The 12604-nt window shown below is 39.2% G+C and overlaps 1 protein-coding gene and 2 long non-coding RNA genes across 8 annotated transcripts in view; 2 read left to right on the forward strand and 1 right to left on the reverse strand.

Moving 5' to 3' along the window:
• LYRM4 (LYR motif containing 4) overlaps positions 1-5892 on the forward strand; it is a 151800-nt gene extending 145908 nt beyond the window's left edge. For 3 of the 5 annotated variants that reach the window (XM_045003794.1, XM_045003795.1, XR_006576695.1), the window contains exon 4: positions 5510-5892. In XM_045003794.1, the coding sequence (XP_044859729.1) occupies positions 5510-5553 (44 nt within the window). In that variant the 3' untranslated portion in view covers positions 5554-5892. Of the gene's footprint in view, positions 1-984; positions 1677-5509 lie in introns of those variants that run through there. The other 2 variants (XR_006576697.1, XR_006576696.1) reach the window with 2 other exon arrangements.
• Positions 1-12604, reverse strand: part of LOC123363077 — a 51791-nt gene that overhangs the window by 5941 nt on the left and 33246 nt on the right. The window lies entirely within an intron of this gene.
• The window catches only part of LOC123363080, a 33280-nt gene continuing 32565 nt past the window's right edge, over positions 11890-12604 (forward strand). Inside the window, exons 1-2 of one of the 2 annotated variants that reach the window (XR_006576701.1) lie at positions 11890-12001; positions 12361-12463. This is a non-coding gene — a long non-coding RNA (uncharacterized LOC123363080). Of the gene's footprint in view, positions 12143-12360; positions 12464-12604 lie in introns of both variants that reach the window. The other variant, XR_006576702.1, reaches the window with a different exon arrangement.

Genomic DNA, 12604 nt, shown 5'->3' on the forward strand with positions numbered 1-12604 from the left:
GCCTGAACACACTATTTCACTTCCAGGCTCTAGCAGGTAGAAGAGCTCTGCTTAGCAGGAACGTTTTTTAACCTTTTAGTGAAATTTTTGTTTAAGCTTTAATTTATTAGCTTTCCTTATTCCCCAAGATAGTAGAGGGGGAATACTGAATCTTAGGTCATGTATACATTGGGTATTTTCCTGACTTGCTAGCCACCAGAATAGCACCACCAGTACAAATCCCTAGTGTAAGCAAAGGAAGCCACAGCATGCCACAGTGGCACTCCTCTGGGGTGCCAATGAAAATCACAACTTCCCATCTCTACATAAGAGGTTTTCACCAGTGCAGTTACAACCACGGCTGGCCAGTGAGTGCTGGAAACAGAATATGCTCCACATGGCCAAGACCTTAGATCAGTGTTTCCCAAACTTGGGACGCCGCTTGTTTAGGGAAAGCCCCTGGTGGGCCGGGCCGGTTTGTTTACCTGCCAAGTCCGCAGGTCTGGCTGATCACAGCTCCCACTGGCCACAGTTCGATGCTCCAGGCCAATGGGGGCTGCGGGAAGCGGCACGGGCCAAGGGACATTGTACCTTTGTACAACCTGGATGGCAATGTCCCAAGGCTGAAACCTGAACTGCAGCTTTTCCTTTGTTTCAAAGGAAGAGGCAGGGGAGGTTGAGCATCTGACTTCTGAGTCAGGCAAACATCTAAGGCATACTGGCCGCCACTTCCAGCAGCTTCCATTGGCCTGAAGCAGCGAACCACGGCCAGTGGGAGCCGCGATCGGCCAGACCTGCGGACGTGGCAGGTAAACAAACCGGCCCAACCCGCCAGGGGCTTTCCCTACACAAGCGGTGTCCCAAGTTTGAGAAACACTGCCTTAGATGTTTGCCTGATTCAGAAGTCAGATGCTCAACCTCCCCTGCCTCTTCCTTTGAAACAAAGGAAAAGCTGCAGTTCACGTTTCAGCCTTGGGACATTGCCATCCAGGTTGTACAAAGATCTTGACAAAGTCCTCTAATAAAATGAGGGAAGAGGAGGGCCTGGTATCCAAATATAAGACACAAGCAGAAGAGGAATTAACCTTTTTGAGAGGGAAAAAACAAACTTTGCCTTGTATATAATAAGAGCCTTTAAATCCATGACAGCATACACAGATTATTTAAAAAATGCAGTGCAAGGTTTTTAGATATGAGCTCAATGAGACAGCAAATCTCATCTCAAAACCAGAACAGAAAATAAGTGATCTGTTGACAGTTTAAAAAAGAAGTTGTAATGGCTAAACCTGTGACCAAGCTATAATGAGAAATTCTTCTCCGGTTTATTTAACTAACCTCAAAAACATCTACTGTAGATTTGGCTGGGGTTTAACAGTCCATTCTCTTTTCCCCTTCCCCCACCTCCAAGTGATACAAACACAAATGTTAATATTTAAAGCTCCCCAGGCCGCTACTTTAAAACCAAACATCTCTTACAAAGCTGAATTGAACCATCTGGTAGGAGTCACTGACATAGCAGTAAGTGCTGCCTCTTGAAAACGTGATTCAGCAAAGTGGAGGGAAGGCTGAAATTAGTGGGGGGATTTGTGTCAACTGAGGCGGCCTCCAAAGCTGAAATTGCAGCACGGATCAGCTGGGAATTCATCCCGCTTGCTTTTCTTCATGGCAGGATGAAATCTCCATTCCCCAAAATTGACGTAAGTAAAAAAACAGATTCTTTATTCTGTCCTAGAACTTTAAAATTCCCCTGTTGTGCAAGGGTGACAAGGTAGGTGAGATAGTATCTTTCATTGGACCAACTTTGTTGGACTGCCTGTTGTGCAGGATGGTTGCTAATGAACAACATTGAGTTCATGTAGAAAAGACTCTCCCTTCTTCCAGGACAGATATGTTAGTTGCAAAACATTTTTAAGGCTTGTTAGGTATTTAATTTCATGCTGATAAGCACATTGTAAATCAGCAGGAGCTGCTAAAAACAGGCCACTTAGTTGAGAGCCTAAATATAGATCTCAGAGCCTAATTTGGATAGCTCAGTGGTTTGAGCATGGGCCTGCTAAACTCAGGGTTGTGAATTCAATCCTTGAGGGGGCCATTTAGGGATTTGGGGCAAAAATCTGTCTGGGGATTGGTCCTGCTTTGAGCAAGGGGTTGGACTAGATGACCTCCTGAGGTCCCTTCCGACCCTGAGATTCTATGAAACCATCTATGAATATTTTGGCCTAAAATATTCAACTATATTAATTTAGTTAAATGTCATTGCATGGTTTATAATATAGCAATAATTACTATTCTGCAGCCTGCCACATAACCCACATGTTGTGTGGTCTGCCTGATATAAATTACATTTGTTGGGGGCCTATACTATTTTTTTTCTTTCTGTGAAATAATATGGCTTTTCCTAAATTGCGGATACGGTTTCTCTTTTCATATACTCTATATACCACATCTACTCCCTATTAATCAGTGTTGTCATGGGCTTTTGTTGACTTAATTCTGTATGCTAAGGGAGTGGAATGTTTGCTGGCAAGAAACGCTGCTACTCCTTTAAGAACGACACATTAATCTTTCCTTCAGTGAATAGTCAGTCTAAAACCCAGTGCTTTACAAGTTTCAGACCAGGCTGTTTATCAAAAGGAGACTGTTCATTTTTTAGAAGGGCAACATTTATGCAAAGATGCATTTGTGACAGTATGGGGAGTGGATAGCAAAATGTAACAATAGCTGCTAGCTTTTTCTTTTTTAAGTAAGCTAATACAGGTTTAAAACATTGAATTTTGACTTTTATAATGCTCTCTAGATTCATGGTGCATTGAGGCACTGTCACAAGTAATGCAGTCAATTATACTTTGTAATATATCAGATTCTATGTAATACCCTCTACCTAGGTGTAAATGGTTCATATAAATTATGCCATCTTTTTCGTCCTACTTCAGTAACCACAAGCTGAGCTTTTTTTTTCCCACGTTAATAATTCAATGGGAGCTAATGGGTTCTCTTATGAAAACCAAGACACTTATTTAGTTGGCTGAATATGGATTAAGAAGCCAAACTTTAAACTCCTTTTAAAAAGAATCTTGGCCTCTGCTACTCTCTTTAGCCTAAACTTCCTCTTCCTCTACCCCTTAACTGTTCTGTATGTCAGTTGGTTGCTACCCTCTGCCCCACAGGTGGCTGTGATTCAGTGGGAGTGTACGCAGAGTTTCTAAAGCAAGCTCAAAGGTAATTAACACAAAATAATAAAGAGAAAATTTATTATTTGGAGTCCTATTCGTGGACCTTGAACCCACTGTGCTAGGTGCTGTACAAACACAGCCTGCACCCAAAGAGCTTACAATCTAAGAATGAGAGAAGACAACAGATGGATAGAGACATACTGGAGAGTACAAGGAAACAATCAAACAATATTTACAGGCAGTGGTCTCAGTATACCAACAGCCTAACCATTGTGTAGGCATCATGGCAACACGGGGTTTGAAGGAGGATAACGTTAGCTTTGCTGATATTTTTTTTTTTTTTGGCAGGGCGGGTGGTGGAGGGAGGGAGGGTTTCTTCCAAACATAAGGGTCAGCGTGGGAGAAAGCTAAGCTGCTTGTTCAGAATTTAACAAGTGGGTGATGGAGGCTGGCACTGTGGGCCAGTCACAGGTGAGAGTTGACATCTCAATAGTGAATGAGAGATGATAGGAAGGGGTGGGGATAGGCCATGAACAGCTTTGAAAGTGATGACAAGTAGCTTATGTTTGATGCAATAGCGAAGGGGGGTCAGTGGAGTGATGCAAAGGAGTCAAAACGGCAGACTAGGAAAATGATCATTTCACCAACTTTTTTAATAGATCTGAGCAGGGCCTGGCTGCATTTGTCATTTGGATAGGGAAGGCTGTATTTTAGAGATGTTACACAGACAGAATCAACAATTTTTAGACAGTCTGGAAGTGAGGACCCAGAGAGGTCCTAGTCAAAGATGACACTCAGGTTACTGGCCTGAGTGACAGGCAAGATGGTAGTGTTGTCTGTTGTGTTAGAGGAAAGAGGAAGCAGAGAACTACTAGGGGGGATAATTAAGAGCTTGGTTTTAGCTATGTGGAGCTTGAGCTGACCACTAGACATCCATATGGAGATGTCAGAGGAATAGGCCAAGATTTTATTTTGGACAGGATGAGAGAGAGAGAGATCTGTGAGTTGTCAGTATAGAGAAAATAGTTGAATTTGTGTTTATGGATAATGGCAGAGGGAGAAGAGAAAGGGAACCCAGGACAGAGCCCTGCAGAATCACACAAAGTTGGAGGAGGGACAGTCCTCCCCAGGACACACTGAATGAGTGATTAGAGAGGTAGGAGAACTAGGAGAGAACACAAATCACAGAAACCAAGGGAGAATGAGATTTCAAGATGATGACCATGGATGACTGTGTCAGAGGTGGCAGACAAGTTGAGGAGGATGAGGATGGAGAACTGGTTCTGAGATTTGACTAGGAAGAGGTCATTGGAGACTTTGGCTAAAGTGATTTCAGTGGAGTGCAAGGGGAATGGAGGATGGATTGGAGAGAGTCTAGGATGGAATTAGAGAACTACTCCAAGCAGTGATTGTAAACAGCACATTCAATGAGCTTAGAGATGAGATTGTAGTTAGAGAAGCAAATGGGGGTCAAGGAGTGTGGTTTTTTTTTTTTTCAGATGAGAGAAATTAAACTGTGCTTGTATAGTGAGGGAAAAGCTAGAGGAGAGGGGTAGGTTATAGAGAACAGTAAGGGAGGAGATGAGTGGGTGTGACAGAGATCAGGGGATGGGATTGGATGGGGTCACTGGGAATAGGGAGCAATCAGGAAGGAGCAGATAGAGCTGGTGGGAATACTAGAGGGATGATGTTAACAAGGATGGGGGAAAGAGGAGGAGGAGGGCGGATGCTGTGTTGCAGAAGAGGGGTGTGGTGAGAGCTACGGGTGAGTGGCAGGTGGACAAAGCGCCCCCCTCCCCCCAAAAAAAATCAATTTAGCATTGTCTGTAATGTTTTAGTACTTAACTATAAAGCACAGAGATCCTGGGTATGAATAGCATGTTATGAACAAGAAGCTATTTCTACCCATTATATGTTACTGATTTACAAATTGTGCAGGGGACCCTATCCCCCTCAACTAATTTTAAGGCAAATTAATTTGTAAATACCAAAGGGGTAAACAAACAACTATTGTGCATTAGTCTTCACCCAGAAAAATTCTTATAATGTTCCCTTCTATTTGTCTAAGTATATTTTGCATTTCCTTTCTCTGTAGTTAATTGTATATATGTATGCATATCTTTTTCCTTACATTGTCAGTACTGTGTTGAGAATTTAAGTATGTGGCTGTTTTATGCATTATCATTTTTTGCTGGCTGGGTTGATGCTGATGAACAACGTTGCGGAAAGAATTTACAGACTGCCTACTTTCACTTTTGTTCTCAGCTGTGCATTTTTACTTCCCTTACAGAACTGAAGCAATTCCCCATTGGCCCTCTAGGCCTGTCGTTTCTGAAATATTTTTTGTTTTATTTCAGGTTACCATTGGTCAACTCTATTCAACCCAGAAACTTGTTATTGAGAGTCCAGAAAACACAGAGATAATCTGATCATCTAGCACCATGGGACCATCCTCGGCATTCTGTAGTGCTGCACATCCATAGCATATCCAACATAGTGTGTATGCACCCTGCCTGAGTTTGAAAAACTTATCTGTCTAGTAAAAGATAAAGCTTTTGAGATGCTCAGTTTTTGGCAACTAAAACAGTCTAGAATTTCTCTTCTCATGGTTCATGCACTAAAATGTACTGCTAAGCCTACAATAGCATGTAATGTATTCCTAATATCCCCATTGCTAGTATTTCATGTGTAATGAGACTGTTTCTTGGCCTTATTTGACAATAAAATTCCATGAACCAAATACTTGTAATCCGATATTTTCTTCTCCCAGTGACCTTGCTAACTTACCTGGCTCATAAAGGATACCAGTTATGTTTCAACCAATGATACAATTGTTTACAATTACTTTTTTACATTGAGCCCCAGTTAATATAGAAATATGCAGCTTACAGTGAATAAACTAAATAGCTGAATTTGTATGGACCTGATGTGGGTAAATTCGTGTTAAATACCGGTAATTTATTCATTAAAGCCATGTGAAATTTGACAGAGGCCTTTAAGTACAACAAAGATATTTTGTTATATCCTAGACCTCAACACCTACAAATATCAAAGGTTAGATTGTATGTTTTAATTTAAAGCACATTCTCTTTAAATTTCATAAATGACAGACAAACCTGACTAATTTTTGTTTTGTTAATGTGAAACTCAAACTTTCCTGGAAGCTTACCTGTCTCATCTCACTTCTCAGTTAATAGCTCAGTAATAGAATTTTAGCCTCATGTTACTGAGACTTCAGAACTTGTAAAATAAAATTTCATCACTGTTCCTTATTTTAATATACTAAACTGCAACTGGCAATATAAAGGAACAAAGCATATTGTGCTATACAAAAATTTTGTACGTTACCCTTATTACAGATACTTGCTAAGTTAGATAACTGAGTGTGAATGGTGAGGTCAGTATACTTACTTCAGAATTCATACCAATATTTTCTCATTTCTGTTGTGGAGTGTGCAAGTTTCTACACGCTGGCTCAGTGTCTCATGCCTGTTCTACAGGGACTATCTCTGGAAGTTGAAGGCAGTTCAGTCTTTATGCCCATTCAGTACTGAATCCAGTGAAACTCCCAAGGTGGTTGCTTACTACATTCTATTCACCTTCACTTACTTACAGCAGTGGTCTCCAAAGTGAGGTGCACAAGAGGATCCTATGGGGTGCGCGGCAGGAGTCAGAGTGGCTTTTTTTTTCTTTTTAAGTGGCAAAAATAGGAGAGCCAGCCTTGCGGCGTGGCACGGGGTGCATGCTCAAAAATTTTTTTACTGATAGGGTAAAGTTTGGAGACCACTGACTTACAGTAATGCCACAAAAAAAGTATTTTAAGAACATCCATTTGTTAAACTGAATAAATATAGCCAATAGCAAACAGACATTTCTAAAGCTTTCTGTAATTATCTATGGGCCTCATTCAATGCACACATTGAGTAGCATATTGAAAGAGGTGGGGTTTCTCATAAGCCACCAACTCAGTAGCTTCACCTTAAGATTCCCGTTTCTTGCAATGTTCCTGAGCTCTTCAGGAGAGAAAATTTTTGAACTGCTTTAAAATGCTTTTTTTTTATTTGAAAAGTAAATTACACCTGTTAAGACAGCATGCTAAACAAGAATGGAATTTTTTTATTCAGTTCAGTGCTCTGAGTTCATTATGTTTTCCACTAGAATGTACAGAAAAATTACTCTGTGTAAAGCTTCAGCACATTGTACAGCGAGAGCTTTATATGAAATACAGAACTTTAAACTAGGACCGTGCCTGTTACCTTTAAAGAAGATGCATTTGTGGAGGCAAAGGGCCATACTTTCTATTTCTTTGTAAACTAAAGAGAGAGTATCAAACTGAAATGACAGAACTAAGCAATGAATGTATGTAAGTGATTAATTTAGAAGTACTAATTCCCAAAACGTATTTATAAAATTTTGTAGAATTATTTGTAGAATTACCTGTATTTTAATAATACAGCATTCTGTTAACTATGCAAAGAGTATGCAAAATAAAGTACCACTACTGTATTTAAGGCTACAAACCTGCCTTAATACTACTTTTCACATGGAAAGCAGATACTGTAGTATTTCTCCATTTGTTAGATACATAAATACAGCAAATAGTTCACTTTGCTACAGCATTAATATCATTTTATTAAAACAGATTTTTTAAACTAGGCAGAATGCCATGGACTACAGTTTAAAAACAAGGCACTAACACTTTAAAATCTTAAAATACACCTAACCAAGCTAATTAAAACACTAGCATTGATGGTAAAAGGACCGGGGGGGGGGGAATTTAAGTGCCACTAAAGCATTTAATAGCATTAAGATGTTAATTTTATGTTTTCTTCAAATAAATTTTACAGAAGAAAATCATGGCAGGTTTGCATTGCTAATAAAAATTATACAAGTGTCTTCTGCGAGACACAGTATAGACACATGTATAATGTTACTACAGCCCTTCTAAGGGTATGTCTATACTGCAATTAAAACCCACAGATGGCCCATGCTAGCTGAACTGGGGTCACAGGGCTCGTGCTAAGGGTCTTTTTAATTGCATTGTAGACCTTCTGGCTTGCTGGAGCCCAGGCTCCAGGACCCTGCGAGGTGGGAGGGTCTCAGAGCTTGGGCTGCAGCCCAAACTTCTACACTGCAATTAAACAGCACCTTACCCTGAACCCTGTAAACCCAAGTCAGCTGACACGGGCCAGCCGCAGGTGTCTAACTGCAGTATAGACATACCATATGTCTCATCAGTCACATTTTCCTTAGCCTGCAAAGGGGCACTTGTAGTTTTAAGGATGCATATTGTACATATGGTATGCCAACTGAAAACAACATTAACAGAGCGGAGGCCTCTGTGCATAGAAATATGTAATACAAAGTAGGTTGAGAAGGCTCATTTTATTTTCTCATTTGAGTGATCAGTTACATAGGACTTCAAGAAGTTATCCATGGGCTTATACAGCATGGCTACACTGCTTAGTTTCTAAGCTTACCTAAGGACACTGTTCAGTCCTTAAGCACTAACCAACTTCAGTTATACAAAAGATATAAAATTACTGTATTTAATAAGGTGCAAAGTTAGAAAATGAAATAATCTAGTACAATGATTACTTGTAAATTGCAACACAATTAGAGCATTTAAGGATGCTCCTTGGAGCGGGTGTATACAACAAGAATGTCTGTTTCCCCCACTGATGCACAGTATGTGTATCTTCTATTAATATTAATGATAGTAGAATGTGCAAATCTATTACACGTGACTGGAACAAAAGACCCATTAATATTCTCTGTTAATGCATAATGATTAATATTGCATTTGTTGAGATAACATATCCCCTGTATATAAAAACTATTTTCAAATACTGTATGAAAGTAATCCTATCAACTATGGAATGAAAATGTACTATTGTACTTCCCACTGCTCATTTAAAAATACCTTTTTTTGATATTCTATTTTATTTTCACTGGTTATCCATGAAATTGTTTACTGGATTTTTGTCTGAGCAATGGAAACAATATAAATATGTGAACATTGTTGGTAAAAGGGTTCCCAGTGATTTAATGTAATGTCCTCCTATTCCAAAAGGGATATTTGTTTCTGATTTACAGCAGAAGAAAATGTTAAGAACTCTTACTAATTCTGTAATAATAATTCTTAAAATTACTTAGTAAGATACTAGTTTTTGTAGTATTACACTGAAAGATCATTTGCTTCACACATGTACCTTCAGCTGTCCCTGATCTCAGCAACCTTTGACTTTAGTGATTTGGAAATGATGTGGCTCAGTTATCATGCTCCAAAATTTGGCTGTTTACATATATCAAAGGTCAAATAAGAGCTTTTAATAGAAAAATGCAAACAATATTCTCAAAGAGAGCAGACGACAACCTCTGAACTGTCCTAACATGAGTAACTGTCTAAAGGACAGGCAGTTCTACAACACTATTGACATCTGATTAGATAATCCTACTACATTTAGAGGACCTATTTTAAAAGGCCTGGAAATATCAGCGGTATGGCCATGGTGAGGTGAAGCAGATGCAAAGTTACATACAAACGTTTTTACCTGCTGATCACATATACTGTTCTTATTTAAACATGCCATCAACATAGGGATGTTAAACTGACTCTGCTCTAGCAAAACTGTACCAACTCTTTCTAGCCTAGTGCGTGTCATTAACAGCATTACTTGTGCCTCCTAACATGTAAGACACACAGGAGAGCATGTTTTTGTGGAAGGCACAGCACATTTCCTTCCACACGCCCACGCCTCCTTAACACTTTGCAGAAGCACCTCCACTAAACTTCTAGCAAGGATCTCCATTTCTCCACAGGTACATAGGACAGAACTGAGAGGGAGTGGCCAGCTAACCTCTGAAAGTTCCTCTGCTCATTCCATAGATATCTAGGGTGAAATCCTGGCCTCATTTAAGTCAGTGACAAAATGCCCATTATCTGAAATAGTGCAGAATTTCACTCTTAGAATGAACATTAATGCTGCTGGAAGCAGCACTGGCACTTGTGAGCTCCACCTGGGGGTGGGGCCCTACTGTGCATCCACCAGGAAGGAAGAGGGGAGGGAAGAACCATGTTGCCTGGAGCAGACAGCTAGCAGGGCAGCTGAATCTCCACAGATCTTGGGAGAGCCATTAATTTAGGGCAGCAACCCCACTGGCCATTCCAGTGGAAGAAAATGCTTTCACCCAATTAGAACATGTTGCTTTTTTCCTCCACATACATATATTAAATAAAAAAAGGGGGGAGGGGAGAATATGGGCCAGAGTTGCTCAATCTGAGGGCAAAAGGGGAAATAAATCCACTTCCTCCTTAAAATGAACATATTCCACTAAAGAAAAGATTTGGAACTCTCAAAACTGTACAGTGCTTAGATACCACAGTGCTAGGTGCTTTAGAAATACCTAGGAGATTCCATAGGTGATGAAATATTAATATTTTAGAGGAAATGCATCTTCCTATTTTACTTTGCTATGCTATTTTTAAACCCACTAGTACTGCAGTTTTATGAGTGAGAAATTGGAGGTTAAATTATGCATGCAAAGAATTACTGTTCTACATTCAGAATAAGAACTATGAAGACCTGTGAGGAATTTACAAGACTTCTTTTGAAAAAAAGTATGTAAAATATTTATACCAGCCTTTGGAAATTCTTCTCACGGAGAACAAGCCTTTTTTTTTTTTTTTTAAAAACAAGTATTAAAGATCTTTCATTATCGTGCTGAAAGGCAAGCAAATATATTTTGTGCTTGGACAGGTGAATTTTCATGACAATTCTGTATTACCATAGACCTGCATTGGGGAGCAATTTTCAAAAAGACCAAACAGGTAATCAAATTTTAACTAAGAATTCTGGTCCAGATCATCTCCACTACCTTCATTCAATATACTGGTCCAGCTCCAGGTCCCACTGATGTAAATAGGAGCAGAATCCAGCCTTAAGAGCAGATTGAAAGCCCAGGCCTTTCAAAATTGATACTTAAAGGCAAGTGTAATTTACATGCAACTTTGTAGATCTTGACAGCACTAAATTATGTTTAACTTCACACTATCTGAAATTCCTACCCTTCTATCAACCCATCTTGATTATGTATAACTATTAGAGAGAAGTTTCCTATTGTGTGTATTTAAATATACAAAGAAAGAATAATAAATGTTTCCTATATGCTGCAAAAATCAAATTGCTTAAACCAAATTTAGCATGTGTTAGTTTGGTTTCCTTCATTCCAAGCAATTTAATCTAACCCTTTAAAAAAACAAAAAGGTTCAGATGCACTATTTGTTTTACAAATGTCTATAAAAGCCTTTGGTTATATTTCTTCCTTTAATCCTAGACAACCTTGTCTAAGCCACAGGGACCATAGAAATCTGCACATATTGAAGAGCCACAGAACTGGAGTTTTTCCAAACATTCTTACAACCTTTAAGATTTCATGTTTTCAATTAGTTTTTTAGAAAATCTTCACATACAACAGATATCTTAAGGTGACACAATGTGTCAATATTGACGTTTAAGCCCAGTTATCATTTTGCTTAGTCCCACCATCAGAGTTTATGGTGTTAGAAATACTTGATTTTTAATAAACATATCTGTCCAGTCTGAATTTATTACATATACCAGCAGCACTAACGTCCAGTGGATTACACATAGGTTCTAGCACTCAGCCAGAGTCTAACTCTGGTTTTGACACTGACTTCTTGGGAAATCTTTGGCAAGTCGCTCTCTCTCTGTAGGCCTCAGTTACCTCATCTGTGAGAATGCGGAGAATCATGCTGATGCAATCTTTGAAAAGTGCTTTGAAATCTACAGCTGAAAGAAATGCAACATACTGTCTTGCTGAAAATGGTGAGACTCAGAGAGTGTCCCCATCCTATTTTTACTTTAAAAAAAAAAGGCACTTTAGCATTTAATATTGAAAAAAGTGTCTTGTCTATTGCCAAAGCAGAAGGATTTTTTTTTTTAGTAGTAGTGTCAGCAAGATTGTAGGTAGGTACAGATATGCTAGCTGTAATTTAAAAATTACATCTCACATCTTGAACTTTTAGACTGCTTGGCTGGGGTGGGGCGGTGTGGGAGGGAGGGGATTTTTACTCTAAAGGTGACCAGCAAAGGTAAAAGACAGCTTTCTTGACTTGGTCCTTTATGATGTTTAAAGGAAGACAAAAAATCTCTGCGGTTTTTTTTTATTTTATTTTTTTAAACAGTTATACTCTATCCTGTTTTTCCTGAAAGGCTATATGGATGACTGGGCAACTGGTGAGCTCATATCACATATACTATGGATGTGAAACACCATTAATTTAGAGGGTAAGTCATTTATATTCATACTTTTTAAATGCTTGTTAATATCTATAACCTATAACTCATTCAGCACCCTAACTGCTTTTCTTGGGAGTTGAGACAGTTCTGTATCTGGGACCCCAGCAAAACCAGGGAAGAACAGATCAA

Source organism: Mauremys mutica, chromosome 2 (assembly GCF_020497125.1).
Source record: "Mauremys mutica isolate MM-2020 ecotype Southern chromosome 2, ASM2049712v1, whole genome shotgun sequence".
NCBI classification, from domain to species: domain Eukaryota; kingdom Metazoa; phylum Chordata; order Testudines; family Geoemydidae; genus Mauremys; species Mauremys mutica.